Source organism: Fonsecaea multimorphosa (assembly GCF_000836435.1).
Source record: "Fonsecaea multimorphosa CBS 102226 unplaced genomic scaffold supercont1.8, whole genome shotgun sequence".
In the NCBI taxonomy this organism is placed as follows: Eukaryota; Fungi; Ascomycota; class Eurotiomycetes; order Chaetothyriales; family Herpotrichiellaceae; genus Fonsecaea; species Fonsecaea multimorphosa.
Window position 1 is genome coordinate 891037 of NW_015971642.1, and position 20409 is coordinate 911445.

Here is a 20409-nt window from a genome sequence, read left to right on the forward strand (position 1 = left end):
GCGATGGTGGTGCTGTTTGAGGAGGCCTTCTTGGCGCTCCCCTCCGGGTAACAATAGACTCTGGACTCTGTACTGTCTCAAAACTGTCAGGAAGCTTTCATAATGCCACAACAAAACAGATGTGAGTGGCGCACATCACACGTGTTGGAAGACACCGTGCTTTGCTTTCCCCGGTAGTGGAGGGATGGAAGCAATATTCCCAACGAATCAATCAAGCAGCTGTGTTCGGCTCCAAGAGTAAAGACCGAGATTGATGCATTCCTCCACTTATCACATATTTCCCCAGAGGCTCTTAACTGGGCTTTGGTGAGAAACTCAATACAGTGTTCGGACTTGACGTAGTAGTCGCAGCTGATGCAGAGCTGGATGTGGAAGGCGATGATACCAGGGGTCGAACCGGGCACAGACCCATAGCTTGGGACATTTCCAGTATCGTCTTCGGCGCGCCGGCAATGTGCTGGCGAATGTGTGCCTTTATTGCTTCGGAATTCATGTCAAAATCTTGGAAATCCAGCGGGTTCTGAAATGACTGAAGGAATTGCTCTACGGGTTCCCCGTCGCCTTTCGCACCATCGTCAGGCTTGGCATTGATGTCGCGTGTCTTCCGTTGCTCCCACCTCTTCATGGCAGGTTGCCAGATGCTTTTCCAATGGGTGCCAAGTTCTTTGGTATAGTAGAAAGTGCGTAGGATCTTTTCCAGGCGAGCCCATTGACGCGCCTGTGGGTAAAGATCTAGAACATGTTCCATGACCAAGTTGGAGTTGGGCATGGGGACAACACGGAGAGCAAGGGCTCCCGCAACGGCCATACTGCACCAAACCAACGAGTTTTGTTCCTGAAGTGAGGCGGGTTTGGTGTGGGTGGGTAGCGCGTTGATGAAGTTGCGGAGGATGGGATCATAGAAGAGGTTTACCGCTGCAAGACCCCGGAGTTGAAAGACATAGGCTAGCAAGCCCATAGTGAGATTGTATTCAACTGGCTCGGTGGAAGTCAACGACATTCGCTGAAGAGAAGAGAGGATGGTCTGGATCATTGTTTGCTTCCATTCTTCGTCGTACTGGGACGAATCAGGGAGGGGTAATTCTGAAGGTGGTGTCCACGTCCGGTCAAGGAGGTTCTCGTAGCTGACAGTCTCAGTCGCGAGGAGAGTGGTCGCTGCCGAAATGGAGGCGAGGAGCTTGATCATCTGTATTGAGATTCTAGATGCGACGCAGAGCTCCGAGACGCCCGAGGGAAGGCGAGAGAGGATGATGCACAGGTCCGGTGGAAACGGAGGTTCGGGGTAAGCGAGTGGCTGATCGAGGTTTAGTTCTTGAAACGTCTCCCTGAGGTAACCGACCGAGTCGCGAGGCAGTTTTGGTGGTTGACCTGTCACGAAGGAGCCCAGGGCCTTGTATGCGATAAGACCATGTTTTATGAATTTCAGCCAGCCGGAATCTGAGTTCTGGTCGACTTTGTCATCAGAGAGCGGCCCTCGAAGCTCAAGCATTTTCTCCAGGCCGTTGCAATGCATGACCACGCCTCGCTGATTGCCAGAGAGGTACTCGAGTGTCATGAGCATCGTCACGGTCAGCAAGGATGCATCGTCCGTGGCCTCGCTGGACTTGAGCCTTTCGTTGAGACCCGCTATGGCGCTGCCACGGTGGTGAACAAAGGCGTAATCTTCCCATATGGGTTTCCCAAGTGAAATGAGAATAGATGCTCGACAGACTGATATGATAGACTCAAAAAGAATGGTATGCTTCAGCGCGAAAGGCAGTAAGAGCGACAGATGAGGATTGACCGGGCCAGGGACGACGGACCTCTCGGTGTTGAAACCTTTGCAGATGGTGATATAGTAGTCCAAGGTGTCTTGAACAGCGTCAGTGGACTTGATGGGCAGGACTAGAAATGGATCCTCGCGAGTCCCATTCAGCGGAAGAGGCTCCAGTGGAGAGACATAGACCAGAGCCTGCGCATTTGGATTTTGTCTTCCGTCGCTAGGCTTTGATTTCCGTTGGATAGTGTCGTCCTGATCTTCATCCCGTGCTGCGTCCGGAGGCTGCCACTGTACAAACTGATCCGGTGCTGAGTTGGGAGACTTCTTGCTGGGATCATACTTTTTCCATCGGATCTTTTTGTAGCCTTGATACCGGCCGCCTGAGATGCGAGATTTATTCGTCGCGGAGGGAAAGCTGGCCTGCACCGGTGGTCGACTATTTGTGGACATCGCTTTCAAGCAGGGAGATAGCGGCAAGAGTAGACTCCTGTTGCATTGGCATTGCTGGTGAAGGATCAAGCGATAAGTACTGAGTAATGTGAAAAAGGGCGGATAAGCGGGGCTTTTGAAGCGAGTCATCGCCGCTCGGCAAGCACCAGGGGCCTTTCTACGATTGGTCAAATTTATGCCAAGACAGCCAAGACATTTCCGACTCGGCGGACGCCGGCACCCACGGCGTTCAGCTGTTTATTGACTGAAACTCTACTCCCCAGCATCGAGCGGGCGCAAAAGACAATTGGCACCTGGAGCGACGGGGCATCCGAGGAGATTGTAGATGCAGCCTTCTATATGAAGCTCGAGGCCAATGCTGGAAGTTCTCTACCTCTAGATGACAGATCATCCGGCTAGTGAAAGCGTAACTTGATCCGGGCATTTTATGTCTGATGAGCCTGATGCTTGTAAACATTCCTTCAAATGGCTCGGCGGTCAACTATCGCAGAGTCTCCTTGCTGAGGCCTTTTTATCCGAGGTTCTCGACAAAAATATACTATCAAGTCAGAGGTCAGCTGGTTGAAGGCGTGTACAAGAGCACAGTGGACAGAAGGAAAGGGCTTTCCGATAGAACAACTGGTACTTACCTCTGCGTACCATGTTTTGGTATTCAGACTCTCATTTATGAGCTGTTAAATGGAGTGACATACGAGATGGAGAGAAAGCACTTCTGGCTATTCACCTGCAATCCCACCGCACCGTGGCCATCTTGCACAATCCGTGGGCCGTCGAAGTGGAGGAAATGACTTCGATTATCCAAGTATGATGGCTGTAGCGAATATTCGGGCCAAAGCAGAATACTTTGAAAAAGGTGGCTGGAGCAATGGGCCAGGGAGGGTGGCGGCCGAGCAATATAGATCCTGCAAAAGATGACAAGTATACAGGGACAATAAGCTCCAGAGTTAGGCACCAGTACTTCGCGAAGTTACTGACTCAAGCTCCCGCAGGTAAATTGGTTTGTTCTCTCAATGCCCTTGTGTGTGAATCCAACGCGGCCTATGCTGGATTTCGCCGTAGTTGTTGGGAACTCAAAGACTCAGATGGTTTGCTCATTCGACACCCCCTGACCGTGTTGTTGGTCTTGACTTGCGGACAGTTGCACAGATGCACCTGTATCATCCACGGCTCGGTCTGTGGTGGTTGCTTCGACGATGGCCTTCGCGGCAGAAGTCTGACGATATGTGAAATTTCCGGGCAGGTTTTGCGTCGCCAGAACCGAAGGAGGGACGCCCTCTGTGTCTGCTTCGAAAGAGGATCGAGGGAAGGACCATTGCTTGAGCAACGGGTACCGCTGAGGGAGAATTTTGGACTGGATCTCATTCAAAAATGAAGATCCCTTAGTCGAGAAATTGAAATCTGGCATGGTTCGCCATACGTGTGTAGAGCCAATCGGACCCACAACCTCAATCTGGCAGCGGTCGCGATTGTCCGTCAGTGAGCGAAGGAAGTATTTGACGTCTCTCCGGGGGTGTGATTCTGTAGGTTGTTCGAGGAACTGCTCATCAGAGCCTCGCTTCCTTTTCCTGCCCGTTCGCTTGGGAACCGTCACTTTAAGCAGCAGATTGTTGGTCGGCTTGTTGTAAGAAAGCACTGCGCGGGTGCTTGGGTCATCAGGCTGAAACTTGAGACCTAGCGGCTTATCCGATCCAGGCTCAAGACTCTGCACGAGCTCCGCAGGCCCTCCGAGCATACCAATGGCCTTCTCCACATTCTGAACGATGCATGGGTGTTCGATAGATAGGACAGGGATATCTGGGACCTGGAACGACGGCGCAACCTGTCCACCGCTTGGGAGACCTGGCATTCTGGATGCTGGGACGAGCAGCTTGATAGGTGAGGTGATTGATGGACGATAAGTAGCTTGTACTTAGTCAGGCCCGACTCCGACTGTCATCTCGCACAACCTTATTCGTCCAGCGGACAGGCCTCTCACCTTGTTTGACGCGGGGAAGGACAACTTGGGTGATTAAGTCCAGGGAGGGACTGCCGTCCTGATGCTAGATTGATCTCAAGCCTCGGGTGATAAGATCCTGGTGACTTGGAGGGAGGTGATCTCTTGGATCCCGTGACGGAGGTGATAAAACAGGTTCTTCTATTCTTTAGCGAAGAGGATTAATATGCGACTATTCCCACTTAGCAGACACCTCAGGGTACCAGCAAGGCCAGGTAGCTAGCAATCCACTCCAGGCAACTCTACCGAACACACTCCCAAGTGCCCCGGCCCCTTGGAGGTGGCTAAGCCCAGCGGCCCAGGCCAATAGGTCCCCTTCAAGTTGACGCCCACTGGCATCACTGGGTCAGGTTGGCCTTACCAAATTGCACCCTCGACCCGGCCGCGTACTGACACCGAAACAACTGCACCGTCCCCGCCAACCTGCGACTGCGACTACACTTTGACTTGTAATTTGGCCTTGAGCTGCGCACGACTACTCGACAATTCGTCATCTTGACTGCTCTTCAATGGATGCCCTTCTCAATGCACTTAGATCATTAAGCCACCTTCGAATCCGACGCTTTTGATCATAGAACGATTCTTTCAATCCTTCTCCACCGCGCTCTTCTCAGGTCCTTGCCGTCTCTCGACCGAACCCTCCTCAGCTACCCTCTATCACTCTCCACACCGGCCAACCGTGCTGTCGTTCCTCCTCTGTGCCAGGGCTGCTCCTAAGAATGAGCGATTGGTAGAAGAGAAGGAACTTGCCGGTATTGCTGCATCCTGTTGAATTAATCTGGCCTTCCCTGAGACCCCTACCCGTCGCCTCCTACCGAGGAGCAGATCTGGTGGTTGTCACTCGGATGCAACGCACATAACAGCCTCGTGGCTTCCTGGAATCGAGAAGGCGTCGCATCAATTACCACAATCGTCCTCATTGTCACTGGTGCGTGGAAGCGTTGCGATATTGAAGACGGGCCAAAATGAAAGGTTTCAGACAGAGAGTGGTAAGTCTCCGACCCGTGTCTTGTGCCCTTCCATTCCAACGCTCCCACTCACTGATATTCTAGCATGAGCAGTTGTCGAGGGCAAAGGACGGCAACAAGTCTTCCAAGAAGAAAGACGCGAGTAATTCAGGCACCGCGTCTCCGCTGTCCTCATCCACTACGCTCGCTGGTGGTGATTCGAGATCTCCCAATAGCTCCAACACCGCAACCCCGACCTCCTCATCGACGAATCTGAACGAACTACGAAACAAGGGCGGAAATCATGAGGGCGCCAACGCCAATCACGGAACCACTCAACATCATACTGGCGCTGCTGCAGGATCGGGCTCGCTGGCTTCTCATTACATGTCGCAAGGCTCCGCTCATGGATCAGGCGGACCTGGAACAGCCACAGCTCGTCATCACATTGCTCCAAGCGTGATCATAAGCCCAAGTGCTCCTCACATTCCGGGACCTGGCGCGACTGAAACAATGCCTGGCGACCTTGCACCTCCCAAGGCCGGCCAGAAATCCCTCCTTTTCGATCGACTGCAATCTACCCCGAAGGATGTGCCCGAGGGTGTCCGAACGCCCAAGAGACAGCACTCGTCGAGATTTGATGTATCAGACCAAAGAGCTCGTGATCTGGAGAAATTGCCGGGCTTCCACGAAGTCCCTCCCAATCGAAGACAAGAGTTATTCATGCAAAAGATCGATCAATGCAATATTATCTTCGACTTCAATGACCAGACCGCCGACATGAAATCAAAAGAAATCAAGAGACTTGCCCTCCACGAACTTCTGGATTATGTTGCCAATAACCGATCGGTGATAACCGAGCCGATGTATCCGAAAGTTGTCGAAATGTTTAGCAAGAACCTTTTCCGCCCCGTTCCCCCTCCTGTCAATCCGCAGGGTGAAGCATTTGATCCCGAAGAAGATGAACCAGTCCTTGAAGTGGCTTGGCCTCACATCCAAGTGGTCTACGAGTTCTTTTTACGTTTCATCGAAAGCCAAGACTTCAACACAAACATTGCCAAAGCTTACATTGACCATCATTTCGTCCTCCAGTTGCTGGAGCTGTTCGACTCAGAAGACCCTAGAGAAAGAGATTTCCTCAAGACCACACTTCACCGCATCTACGGCAAATTCCTGAATCTTCGGTCCTACATTCGAAGGTCGATCAACAATGTCTTTTTCCAGTTTACGTACGAGACGGAGAGGTTCAACGGCATAGCCGAACTTCTCGAGATTCTTGGTTCGATCATCAACGGCTTTGCTCTTCCGCTGAAAGAAGAGCATAAACTCTTCTTGACCAGGGTTCTTATTCCCCTGCACAAAGTCAAGAGTTTGAGCATGTATCATCCCCAATTGGCATATTGTATCGTGCAATTCTTGGAGAAAGACGCGGCGTTGACGGAAGAAGTAGGTCATCACCCATATGTCGCGCTTAGTATGCTGATGGTGTTGCAGGTGGTGCTTGGTCTCCTCCGCTATTGGCCGAAAGTCAACAGCACTAAAGAAGTCATGTTCCTGAACGAAGTCGAGGATATTTTCGAGGTTATGGATCCGCAAGAATTTGCTAAAGTCCAAGAGCCTCTCTTCAACCAACTGGCCAAATCTGTAGCGAGTCCTCATTTCCAAGTGGCCGAGCGTGCATTGTACTTCTGGAATAACGAATACTTCTGCAACCTCGTCAGTGACAACGTCGAAACCATCCTTCCGATCATGTTTGCTCCGTTGTACGAAAATTCCAAAGGACACTGGAACCGGTACGTATGGTTGCTTTTGATTGCAACCTCCTGCTGATCAGTTGCCAGCACAATACACGGCATGGTTTACAACGCAATGAAACTTTTCATGGAGATCAACCCTCAGCTTTTCGACGAGTGTTCGCACGATTACAACGAAATGCAGAGCACTGCCGCTCAACGGGAAAAAGCACGCGAAGCGAAGTGGGCGAAGCTCACTGAGCAGGCCGATCGCATGAAGGCCGCCGGAGCGGCAAAACCACCGACGACCCCTAGTATCCAGGAAGTGCCAGAGACGGATGCTGCGCAGGACAACCAAGAGAGACTAGATGCTCTCAAACTGCATGATGAGTCGTCGTCAAGCAAACCATCATCGGTAAGCCGTATTCGCTCTGCACTGCGCATTTCAGCAATGCCCTCTTCATCGCTTTGTCATTTCCATCTTTGCTAAGACATTCTCTCATCATTATAGTGACGTTGATGGCTATTTCTGACATGGCTTTGGAACCTCCAGAGGCGGCGCGCAGATTCGCATGGTCAGACGAGATCTCGCCGGTCGAACAGCAGCTTGGATGGCAAATCGAGAAGACATCGCACCCATTCTGGAGGATCCCTTGAATTTCACCGGACAGTACAAATGCCTCATGTTCAACGCCACGGAGGCGGTATGTCGCAGCATTGACCCGAGCAAATATTGGGCTGTCGGTGGTGGCAGCGAGCTATGACTAAGTGAACCAAGGTTCCTTGTGAATCGTCAGCAAGCGGCCGGCCTTGATTCAAGTTTTGGTTTACTTCGAGCTGAGGCTCAGCTTGCGAAGGTTTCAGATACCCGGTCAACACCGTAAATTTTGCATTGGGTTTTGGCGATGACCTGTGGGTGATAGAGTACTATGAGGCCTAATGGACATGTTCAGCCTCTGAAATGAAGATACGAGGAATGCGGGCGGACAAAGCGCCTATGGTGGAAAGAGGGAGGGCGAGCAAGACACTGTCCGAATCGTAAAGAAATGCCTTCACTTCACTTCCCACCTGGCAGGCCTCTGGCGGTTCGTCATGAGGCACCGGCGAGGCCACGCCAAGCTCCGCATTGAGGACTCACAGGCTCCATCACGAGACCGAGTATGATTGGCTTCCGCCCATCTCCACTATCTTATCCGGGACTAGCATCATCACGTGCGCTGCACGCTCGAGGCAAGCATCGTTCCCCCCTCGCATTCACTTTTCTACCTCGCGCCTTGATTCTCCGCAGTCTCCATACAAATTTGGTCGGAGGAGGCACTCCACGGTCAATAAGGCATCTTGCCTACACCCATTTCTTCTCTTTACATTCTTGTTTGGTATTGTTGCAGGGAGCGTACTTAATTTCGTCTTCACCTCTTCATCTAGTGACCAGTTAGTTTCGTTGCAGACCTGCCGTTGCGACTGTTTTACTCCTGCGCTCCGAGTCAAATTCGTGGACCTGCAAATGGGCCTTCGCAGAATTGAACCCTGATGTGGGCGCTCGAGCATTGCGATACACCCTCCCTTCGCGCCTAGCCAACCTTCCCGCTTCCGGGCGTAGTTGGGAGGTGGACTAGGAACGACGACGCCATGGATGCATCACAGAAGATTGATGTCTATGCCGCGAGGCTCAGTGACCCAAAGATTGGCAAGTCGCGCAGGCAGCTTCCTCGGTATATGAACTGACTGTGGTATCGCTGTAGATGTGCGGACAAAATCGAACGTGGCCACGGAACTCCGCGACTCGGTTGAATCTCTATGCACCCCCTCTAGCGTTTATACCAAATTCTTGACCAAGTTATGGCCTGTCTTCAAGAAGATTCTGGAGGGGAAACCAGACTTTCACCCGACCTCTTTCGAACATATCCTGCGGAACCAGATTCTCGAGATTCTGCACAGACTGCCACATCAGCTGCGTGAGGTCGAACCCTTTGCGCTGGACATGGTAGAAACGCTGATGGAGCTTGTGAGGGTAGAAAATGAAGATAATGCTGTGCTATGTCTGAAGACGATAATGGATCTCGAGCGACATCAACCAAATGCCACTGCTTCAAAGGTCCAACCTTTCCTTGACCTCATTCAAGAGATGTTCGAGTTAATGGAACAGGTGGTCCGCGACACCTTCGACTCACCTGTGCCCCATCACCAAGCACCATCTTCGACGTCCAACCCCCAAAGCCAGACCTTCCAGTCCCCGCGCCCGGGCTCCCCCGCGACGACCGTGTCGGATCCGGGGATGGAAAAGAAGGAACACGTGCCCCTGGCAAAGGGTATGCAATCCTTCAAGGTTCTGTCGGAATGTCCCATCATTGTCGTTTCGATATTCCAAGCGCATCGGAGCTCAGTTGCTGCCAACGTCAAGAAATTTGTGCCTTCCATCAAGGGCATTCTCCTGCTACAGGCCAAAGCACAAGAAAAGGCACACGCCGAGGCGGCGGCGAACAAGACCATATTCACTGGTGTCAGCAAAGAAATCAAAAACCGAGCCGCCTTCGGCGACTTCATCACCGCTCAGGTCAAGACCATGAGTTTCCTGGCGTACCTTCTCCGGGTGTACGCAAATCAGCTGACCGACTTCTTGCCAACTCTGCCGGGTGTGGTCGTGAGGTTATTAAAAGACTGTCCAAGAGAGAAGTCGGGCGCTCGCAAAGAACTGCTGGTTGCGATACGGCACATCATCAATTTCAACTATCGCAAAATCTTTCTGAACAAAATCGACGAATTGTTGAACGAGCAGGTCCTCATTGGTGAAGGCCTGACCGTCTATGAGAGTATGCGTCCATTGGCATACAGTATGCTCGCAGATCTCATACATCATGTGCGGGACTCCTTAGACCGCAATCAGATACGCCGGACAATCGAAGTGTACACCAAGAATCTTCACGACAATTTTCCTGGTACAAGTTTTCAGACAATGAGTGCAAAATTGCTGCTCAACATGGCCGAAAGCATCACCAAGCTGGAAAATAAGGAAGACGCCAGATACTTCTTGATCATGATTCTCGATGCAATCGGCGACAAATTTGCCGCAATGAATTATCAGTATGAGAACGCTGTGAAGCTGAGCCGCCAATACGGAGACAAGTCAAAGGAGCATCTGGTGGAGACGTACATGGATGACAAAGACGAGGTTCCGGACTGGGACGAAGTGGACATTTTCAATGCCACTCCTATCAAGACGTCAAATCCGCGGGAGCGAGGCGCTGACCCTGTCAACGACAACAAATTCCTCTTCAAGAACCTCGTCAATGGGCTCAAGAATATGTTCTACCAACTGAAAACATGCAATCCTCCGGGACTTAATGTAGACCAAGCCAGCATTCCAATCAACTGGAACGAAGTCTCCTTTGGGTACAACGCTGAAGAGACACGTGTGGTCACCAAACTTTTCCACGAAGGCGCACGGGTTTTCCGCTACTACAGTGCAGAAGCGCCAGTACCAGATACACAATATTCCTCTCCGGTAGACTTCATGGCAAGTCACTCCATGGCACAAATGACCAAAGAAGAAAAGGAATTGTTGGAGAGCTTTGGGACGGTATTTCATTGCATCGATCCAGCCACGTTCCATGAAGTCTTCCAAGCTGAGATTCCTTACCTCCACGAGTTGATGTCTGAACATACAGCCTTGCTACACCTGCCTCAATTCTTCCTTGCCAGCGAAGCCACGTCACCCGCATTTGCAGGAATGGTCCTGCAATACCTCATGAACAAGTTACCCGAGGTTGGATCGTCAGACATTGTCCTGTCTTCGATATTGTTGAGGATGTTCAAACTGTCATTCATGGCGGTCACGCTTTTCTCCGCACACAATGAGCAGGTTCTTCTCCCGCATATCACGAAGATCATCACACAATGCGTGCAGCTGTCGGTTACGGCGGAGAAACCTATCCATTACTTCATTCTTCTTCGATCCCTGTTTCGAAGTATTGGCGGAGGGCGGTTCGAACTTCTTTACAAGGAAATCCTTCCGCTGCTCGAAATGCTGCTGGAAACCTTCAACCATCTTCTCCAAGGGGCTAGAGATCCTCATGACCGGGACTTATACGTTGAGTTGACGTTAACCGTGCCGGCGAGACTCAGCCACTTGTTACCGCATCTCAATCATTTGATGCGGCCTTTGGTTGTGGCTCTTCGAGCAGGCCCCGATCTTGTTGGGCAAGGGCTCAGAACGCTCGAGCTCTGCGTTGACAATCTCACGGCGGATTACCTAGATCCAATTATGGCTCCAATCATGGATGATCTGATGACTGCCTTGTTTGAGCACCTGAAGCCTCAGCCATACCAGCATTTCCACTCTCATACGACAATGCGTATTCTCGGTAAACTTGGTGGCCGCAACAGGAAATTCTTGAACCATCCGCATCGCCTGTCCTATCGGCGCTACACCGACGACGAGCCTAGCTTTGACATTCGACTTGTTGAGACCAGCCGGGATCGACCATTTCCGTTGGATACTGGCGTCGACCTAGCCATTAGAAAACTCACTGAGACGGCCAAGAACACGAATTCGAAGGCCCTGGATCTATATTACAAGCAGCAGTCGTTCAACTATATTAGCAGTCAAGTGAAATTGCTCATCGGCCAGGATCATCTTCCTGACGATCTCGCAACTCTCCTCCGACTTCAGGCGAATGATCTCCTTGCCCGGCGCTTTACGACATACGCTGACATGCTGACCGAGAACGACTTCGGTAAATCGGTGCAAAAACGCCGGGAGCAAGAAGAGAACTTGAAGAAACTCCTCAAGGCGTGCTTCACTGCAACCACCATCCCAGATTTGAAACCACAAGCCGAAGCTTTTATTCAGAGCATATCCCGCCATTTTACCATCGTGGAACTCGGCCAGGCTCTATGTGATGCCGGCAGAAGAACCAAGGAATTCGACGTTAATCTCGGCGAAGGTGCAGTCCACCTCAGCACTCGCATCCTAGCCGATGTTATCTGTGATTGCCTGGCCTCGGACAATATCGTCATCCGTGAGGCTGCCGAAGAGTCAATGCTTGCCGTGGTAGATACGGCTCGCATTATCTTTGGTAGTGAGGAAAAGGCAGCTAAACTTCCTTTCTTCAGCCATATGACTCAGACATTCTGCCACAGATGCCGTGAGGTGGAGTGGTTCACCAAGGCTGGCGCTACTTTGGGAATACAAATCCTGGTCAAGAGGCTCAATCTAGGCAACCCTTTCCTCAACAGCAAGCAACTTGAGATAATCAAAGCTTTGCTCTTCGTGATCAAGGACACACCTCAAGAAGTTCCGGCAAGCACTCGCATTACTGCTCAAGAGACACTGGAATTCATTCTCCGGAAATGCTGCGCTGGCCAGACCCGGGAGATGCTCACAAACGAGAGAAGCACAATTCATGCCCTTTCTGTGACCTTCAGTCTCGAACTGTCTCACATGAATACGCACGCACGTGAGACGGCGCAACACGCCTTTTCGGTCATGGCGGAGGTTGTTGGAGTGGAGGTATACGAGCTGATCGCCCCAGTCAAGGAAAGGTTTCTCCCACCAATCTTCAACAAGCCACTTCGAGCCCTTCCCTTCCTTTCGCAAACCGGCTTCATTGATGCAATTACATATTGCTTGGGTTTGGGTCACGATCTCGTCCCGTTGAATGATCAGCTCAACCGACTTATGATGGAGTCATTAGCGCTTGCCGACGCAGATTCTGAGATCCTCCATCCAAAACCGGACGAATACAACAACGCCCAGTTGATTGTCAACCTACGTGTTTCGTGTCTAAAGCTTCTCTCTATCGCCATGAGCTTGCCAGAGTTTGCGACCGGACCACAGAATTCTAGCCGAGCCCGAATTATTACCGTCTTCTTCAAGCTGCTTTACTCGAAATCCCCCGAAATCATCGAGGCTGCCAATGCTGGTTTGAAGGAAGTATTGGTCCAGACATCGAAGCTGCCCAAAGATCTTCTCCAGAATGGACTGAGGCCTATTTTGATGAATCTACAAGACTCGAAGCGACTCACTGTTGCAGGATTGGAAGGGCTTGCGAGGTTACTGACCCTCTTGACCAATTACTTCAAAGTCGAAATTGGTGCTCGGCTGCTAGAGCATATGAGAGTCATCGCTGACGAGCAGCTGCTGCAAAAAGTCTCCTTTGGGCTGATTGAACAGAATCCACAGATGAAGATTGTCACGGCGATTTTCAATATTTTTCACCTCCTCCCTCCCGCGGCTACCAGCTTCATGGGGGATCTAGTGAATAACGTCTTGGATCTGGAAGGAAAATTACGGCGCACAGTTGCCAGCCCGTTCCGTCAACCACTCATACTATATCTTGACAAATATCCAAAGGAGACATGGTCGTTCTTCCAATCGCGCCTACAAGAGGAGAAGTACGGGCGCTTTTTCGCGCAAATCCTCGGCTCGGACTCTAGCCCAGCTATTCGTGATGCTGTCATGAACGATACAGAAGCATTTATCAAGGCTGCGTTCGACGTCGAGGGGACACAAGAGCGCCACACTGCGGCAATCAATGGAATTTACGTAGTACACTCAATCTGCAGCTTCGAATCCGCCAAAGACTGGCTACGCGATCAGGAACAGCTCAGACTGAGGGTTCTGAGCGCTGCCCAAGAAATCGAGGATGAACTCCGCAAAGATCATCTACAACCTTCACAGCGCCTGCGTGCTGAGCAATCTGGAGATCAAGTGATGGATATCCTGACACAATACCTGACATCGTCGCCGGACGATCTCAACTTCATGATCGAGCTCTTTTCTTCGTCTGCGCAAGGGGCACTAAAGACCCCCTTAAAGCTGATGAAGTACATTTTTAATTCCATCATTACTGATGAATCTGCAAGCCGCCGGTACAATATCATCGAGCGGTGTCTCGACGTTTACTCTCGGAAGGCTGAATCTCACAAGGTGAAGACGTTCCTGTTCCACAATGTGGTCAATCCCATCATGGCAAGAGATGTGCAAAACACCCGGAGAGAGGATAGCAAGGCCGCTCCATTAGCGGACAGCAAGCTGTTCAACCTGTTTTTGGAGCGTCTATGGAAACCTGCGACTCCTGATGGCACCGACGACTCATCTCAGCCAGGTGTGGACCATACACGAATGGAAGCCTTGCAGCTTTCTGCTTTCATTCTGAAATATCACAAAGATGCTGTTTCAGAGGATCGAAAAGACATTATCAAATATTCCTGGGGGCATATCAAACTGGAGGACGTCATCAACAAGTACGCAGCTTATGTCCTGATATCCTACTTCATACGGTCCTACGACACACCTCCGAAGATCGTCGTGCAGATATACAATCAGCTATTGAAAGCTCATCAAAATGAAGGCAAAGCTTTGGTTACCCAAGCTCTGGAAGTGCTGGCTCCGGTACTGCCTGCGAGAATAGGTGCCAGTGCTAATACACCAGGAGATAAAAGAATTCCTTCTTGGGCTCGATTGCCGCGCAAAATCTTGAACGAAGAGACAGGAAACCTCCAGCAGGTTCAGAGCATCTTCAACTGCATTGTGCGCCAACCTGACCTCTTCTACGAGTCGAGGGAGCTCTTCATCCCGACGATGATACAAATGCTTCACAAACTTGCTCCTCCGCCAAACCCTTCCAACGAGAACAAGAAGCTTGCATTGAACCTGATTTCGCTGATTCAGCAATGGGAAAGTCGACGCGTCTCTGCGGTATTATCTCCTCAGTCTGGAGCTGACTTGACTCCTTCACGTAAGAGAGATGCGGCTGGAGAACAGAAGCCGGCTCCACCAACAGCCAAGGAGAAGGGCGAATACGTGATTCCGCTTGAGCTTCGTACGCTTGTTGTCAAGTATATGATGAACTTCATCACTTCTTTGCCTGAACGCTTCCCCGTACCGGCTGCAGAGCTCAAGGCCAAGACTATGCCGAAGGCTCAGCAGCAGGCTCTGTCAAACGATATGTGCAAAAAGGCTGTAGAGCTGCTCCGCGAGCTTCTAGCACCCAATCTGTGGGCAGATGTTGATGTCGGTCTGTACGAAAAGCAGCTCGAACCAATATTGGCCGGCGAAAAAGCTGCGGACAAGGTTGAGGAGAAACACCTGACGTACATGGTCAACGCCCTGCAGGTCATGCGAATTCTGTTGAGCACGAAGTCAAATGAGTGGATTATTGACCACATGGAGAAGATCCAAAAACTGTTGGAGAAGCCACTCAAGATGGAAGAACCGGAAATTCAGGACTGTCTGCACTTAGTAACTGACGACGAAAAATCGCTTCCGTTGGTTCGACGAGTTCTCGAGGCCATTCCAGCGCAAAAGGCGGATGATGCCGACGCAATGGATATGGACGGCCCACCTACAGACTTTCCCACTCGGTATTCCAAGATCATGGTCGGTGAAGCCTTGTCTAATGGCAACTACATCTCCGGTATCAATAACCTATGGACTCTTTCATTGGTCCGACCGGCTGATGTGGACGACCATATCAATGGGGCGATGAAAGCGTTGCAGCAGAAGCTGGCCAAAGAACACATCAACGCATATGTGATCCCGCCTGGGCCACCTCCCCAAGGTTGGCGTCTGGGTGAACCATTGATGGATCCTTACGAATTTGCACTCGGCGTTGATCTCATCAAGAAAACTATTGATATCCTGTCCTCGCGCATGGGAGAACTCAATGAGCAGCGACGACCGTTCCTCAGTGTTCTGGCATCACTCGTTGAGAAATCCTTCAACGTTGAAATGTGCAGCAAAGTGTTGGACATGGTAGAGAAATGGGTGTTTAACTCTACCGAGCCATATCCGACTCTCAAGGAGAAGACAGCGGTGCTCCACAAGATGCTCATCTTTGAAAAGTGGCCCAACCAAAATCTCCTGGAGCGCTTCCTTGAACTCGTGATCAAGATCTACGAGGACCCAACGGTAACGCGAACGGAGCTGACGGTGAGATTGGAGCACGCTTTCTTGATTGGAACTCGTGCCAAGGACGTGGAGATGCGAAATCGCTTCATGAACATATTCAACCGTGCCTTGTCCAAAACTGCCAGCTATCGTCTCAATTACGTGTTGACGCTGCAGAATTGGGACACACTGGCCGACTCATTCTGGTTGAAGCAAGCCTCACATCTCATCATGGGCTCCGTCGAAATGTCAATGCCTGCTCGCCTTCATCCGGAAGATGTTCGTGTTTGTCCCGTCTCTCAGCTGTACAGCCACAGCCTTGTCAATCCCGACCAACGAAAAGATGATGCAATCGTCGAAGATAGCCTTGACGCCCTGGTCGTCGCGCAACGTCGCTTCAACCAAGAAATCCATGAGGTCAAAGTTCGGGACCTGCTTGATCCACTTACTCAATTACAGCATATTGATGACAATGTTGCATACGATGTCTGGGTCAAACTGTTCCCTCTCTGCTGGTCTGCCCTGAACAGGGACGAGCGTCTCGACCTCGAGAAAGGAATGGTCACCCTCCTCACCCGAGAATATCACCAGAGACAACTGAACCTCCGCCCTAACGTGGTGCAAGCTTTGCTTGAGGGAGCGGTTCGAGCCAAGCCACGGTTCAAGGTGCCTCCTCATGTCATGAAGTTTCTGAGCAGAACCTATGATGCGTGGTACACTGCGCTTATCTCCCTAGAAGAATCCACCATTGATCCATTGATTGACACTCCATCGGTTCGTGAAAGCAATCTTGATGCTCTGGTGGAAGTCTATGCCGGGCTTCAAGAGGATGACCTCTTCTATGGAGCATGGAGAAGACGGTGCAAGTTTATGGAAACGAACGCCGCTCTCTCATACGAGCAGCATGGGATCTGGGATAAAGCCCAACAGCTCTGGGAGTCAGCACAAGTCAAAGCAAGAACTGGCGTTGTCCCGTTCTCGCAAGGAGAATATTACTTATGGGAAGATCACTGGATGATTTGCGCTCAGAAACTCCAACAGTGGGATATCCTGGGCGAATTCGCGAAGCACGAGAACTTTAATGATCTTCTTCTCGAATCAGCCTGGAGGAATTATGAAGCTTGGTCTGGCGAAGAAAATCGCAACCAGCTGGATGCGATGATCAAGTCCGTCTCTGACGCCCCGACACCAAGGCGAACCTTCTTCCAAGCGTTCATGGCACTACTACGATACAATTCCAAGCAGATGTCGCGTGCGGAATTCCAGCATGTCTGCGACGAAGCCATTCAGCTCTCCATCCGCAAATGGCATCAACTTCCCAAGCGCATAACCTATGCTCATATCCCCATTCTGCAGAACTTCCAGCAGTTGGTCGAGCTCCATGATGCCAGCGTTATCTGCGACAGTCTCATGGGCACCAACGAGCGCAATCTTGACAGCAAATCACAGGAAGTCAAGCTCCTCCTGCAAGCTTGGAGAGACCGGCTCCCAAACATCTGGGACGACATCAACGCGTGGCAAGACCTCGTCACCTGGCGTCAGCATGTTTTCCAACTCGTGAATTCCACGTACTTGCCCCTGCTTCCTCAAGGCGGTAACAACGTTGGCAACAATTCATACGCCTTCCGAGGCTATCACGAAACGGCCTGGATTATCAACAAGTTTGCTCACGTTGCTCGCAAACACCAGATGCCTGAAGTATGTATCAACCAACTTGGCAAAATCTACACGTTGCCCAACATTGAGATACAAGAAGCTTTTCTTAAATTGAGGGAGCAAGCAAAGTGTCATTACCAGAACAAAGCCGAGCTGAATAACGGTCTTGACGTAATCAACAACACTAATCTCAATTACTTTGGCGCACAGCAGAAGGCTGAGTTCTATACACTCAAAGGCATGTTTTTGGCCAAACTTCAACATGCGGAAGAAGCGAACGAAGCATTTGGCGTAGCTCTTTACTACGATCTGCGACTTCCGAAAGCATGGGCAGAATGGGGCCAGTATTCCGATCGCAAGTTCAAGGAGAATCCGTCCAATATCGAGGCTGCCAGTAACGCCGTTAGCTGCTACCTCGAGGCGGCAGGGTTGTACAAAAGTGCCAAGTCAAGGAAGATGCTCAGTCGAGTATTGTGGCTACTTAGTCTTGATGATGAAGAGGGTCACATTGCAAAGGCGTTCGAAGACTTCAAAGGCGAGACGCCAGTGTGGTACTGGACTACGTTTGTACCGCAACTACTCGGCAGTCTCGAGCATAAGGAGGCACGGCTTGCCAAATCAGTGCTGGTGAAAATTGCCAAAGGGTTCCCACAGGCCCTGTTCTATCATCTGCGTGCAACAAGAGAAGATTTCTTGGGCAAGAAAAAACAATACGAGGCCCAAAAGGCCAAGCAGCAGAAGAATCAGGAAGACAAGAAGGAACCCAGCTCGCGGCCAGGCACGGCCAACGGCGAAGCTCAGACCAATGGATCCTCGTCCCCCAAACCTAAGCAGGAGCCTGGCACCGACACCGCGGAGACGAACGGTACTGAAGCTGGCAAGAGACCTGAAGAGCCCAAGCGGCCGTGGGACTACACCGATGAGATCATGGCTGGCTTGAAGACTGCTTTTCCACTACTTGCGCTTTCAATGGAAACGATGACCGATCAACTGTCGAAGCATTTCAAATGTCCGCCAGACGAGGACGCGCATAGATTGATCGTCGCACTGTTAAATGACGGGTTACACTATATCAGCCGGGCGCCCATGACTTATGCCGAAGGCGCCAAATTGCCTCCTCAGACGGAAGCCAACGTCGCCCGCTTCGTACAGTCTGTTCTTCCAGCCCACATCCGCAAGTCGTTCGAGGCCGACTTCGTCCAAACCAAGCCGACAATGTATGAATACATCCACAAATTAAGGAAGTGGCGTGACAAGTTCGAGCAGAAACTCGATCATAGGCAGCAGTGGGCTCCGCTGGAATCCTACAGTCATCACCTAAGCGAGTTCAAGTTCCTCAAGTTTGACGACTCGGTGGAAATCCCCGGACAGTATCAACAACACAAAGACAAGAACACCGACTTTGTCCGCATAGAGCGCTTTATGCCGACGGTCGAACTTGTGAGCGGAAACAGCATCTGCCACCGCCGCCTAACGATTCGTGGTCATGACGGTTCTCTGCATCCCTTTGCTGTCCAGCATCCAACTGGTGGCAAAGTCCGTCGTGAGGAACGCATTGTACAACTGTTCAGGATCTTCAACCAGACACTGGCAAAGCGGAAGGAGTCTCGGCGCAGAAATCTGTACTTCCACCTGCCCATCTTTGTGCCGATAGCACCGCACATTCGCCTTGTACAAGACGACGCCTCGTATGTAACTCTCCAATCTGTGTATGAAGACCATGTACGCAAACTTCCTCCCAACACCATGTCTCGGGACGAACCTATCCTCTTTGTCCTCGAGAAATCACGCACCATCGCCGAACAGCAGAAGACGAATCCCAGAACACCTGAACAGGTTGCCATTATGAAAACTGAAATCTTCACCACCATTCAAGAGAGGTGGGTTCCGAACACGATCGCCTTGAAGTATTTCCAAGCCACCTATCCCTCCTTCGAAGACTTCTGGCTCTTCCGGCGACAGTTCAGTTACCAGTTTGCAGCCACCACCTTCATGACATACATAATGCACATGTCGGCGCGGTATCCGATGAAATTCTCCATTGCTCGAGCGACTGGGGACATTTGGGCATCCGACCTATTACCCAACCTCAACTCGAGTCGAGCATTGTTCTACAATCCCGAACAGGTGCCCTTCCGGTTGACTCCAAATCTACAAACGCTCATGGGACCTCTGGGTGTCGAGGGGATCTTCACAGCAAGCCTGATGGCAATCGCACGGTGCCTTGCCGAGGGCGACAACGGCTACGAAATGGAACAGCAACTTGCCATCTTTGTCAGGGATGAGATGTACAATTGGGCCGCTGGACGGCCTCAATCTAGTAGCGGAAGTGGTGGTGGTGGTCAGGGAGGAGGTGATCAGAAAATGGAAGGATCACATCTGAGAGAGCTAGTGGCCATGAATGTCGAGTTCATCACGCGCCGCGCCCTCACATTGGCTAAGACGCAGGGCAGTGTTGGTGTTCCTTCTGCTTCCTCTTCTTCGGGAGCACAAGGCACCGCCGCCAGTACCAATGGCAGCGCTGCCTCTGGAGGAGAGGGGAGTGCAAGCGGCGCCGCGGCAGCTGCAGCAGCAGCGAACGCCATCCCCACGGGAGTCACTGGCGTCCTCCCCGCGTGTCAGAATGTGGTGGACTTGGTTAGCAAGGCGACCGATCCGACGAGACTCAGTGGCATGGATGGATTGTGGATGCCTTGGCTCTAAATGTCCAAGGGATGAATGGCAATGGAAGGGGGGTCCTCATCTGATCAAGCATGGGGTTTTGGATTGGGTTTCTGTGAGTTGCCGGCGCAGGACGTTTCAGGCTGGGCATTGTGGTTCAGTTCTCGGGGTGCATCTCAATGATGGGTTTGACGAGGCAAGGCGGCGTTGTCGGTCTGTCGGAATCAGTTGGTTTCTCACTCAAAGCATGGCGCTTTCAACGAGGCACGAGATGTCGAGGGCAAACAGGGACCCCAAGCGGTATGGTCTGGTAAATGGGT

The 20409-nt window shown here is 51.3% G+C and overlaps 4 protein-coding genes across 4 annotated transcripts; 2 read left to right on the forward strand and 2 right to left on the reverse strand.

Moving 5' to 3' along the window:
• Nucleotides 1–292: 292 nt before the first annotated feature.
• On the reverse strand, nucleotides 293–2209 carry Z520_05039 (uncharacterized protein; the record flags this gene model as incomplete). Its single annotated transcript, XM_016775543.1, has 1 exon — nucleotides 293–2209. The coding sequence occupies one exon, from the start codon at nucleotides 2207–2209 to the stop codon at nucleotides 293–295; it is 1917 nt and encodes a 638-aa protein (XP_016633586.1).
• A 1078-nt stretch (nucleotides 2210–3287) lies between these two features.
• Nucleotides 3288–4055, reverse strand: Z520_05040 (uncharacterized protein; the record flags this gene model as incomplete). The annotated part of the gene is made up of 1 exon (XM_016775544.1): nucleotides 3288–4055. One exon carries the CDS (start codon nucleotides 4053–4055, stop codon nucleotides 3288–3290), a length of 768 nt encoding a protein of 255 aa, XP_016633587.1.
• A 1112-nt stretch (nucleotides 4056–5167) lies between these two features.
• Nucleotides 5168–7646, forward strand: Z520_05041 (uncharacterized protein; the record flags this gene model as incomplete). Its single annotated transcript, XM_016775545.1, has 5 exons — nucleotides 5168–5191; nucleotides 5264–6595; nucleotides 6644–6942; nucleotides 6991–7297; nucleotides 7449–7646. The coding sequence occupies 5 exons, from the start codon at nucleotides 5168–5170 to the stop codon at nucleotides 7644–7646; spliced, it is 2160 nt and encodes a 719-aa protein (XP_016633588.1).
• Nucleotides 7647–8511: 865 nt separating this feature from the next.
• Nucleotides 8512–20131, forward strand: Z520_05042 (uncharacterized protein; the record flags this gene model as incomplete). Its single annotated transcript, XM_016775546.1, has 2 exons — nucleotides 8512–8554; nucleotides 8625–20131. 2 exons carry the CDS (start codon nucleotides 8512–8514, stop codon nucleotides 20129–20131), a joined length of 11550 nt encoding a protein of 3849 aa, XP_016633589.1.
• Nucleotides 20132–20409: the final 278 nt, after the last annotated feature.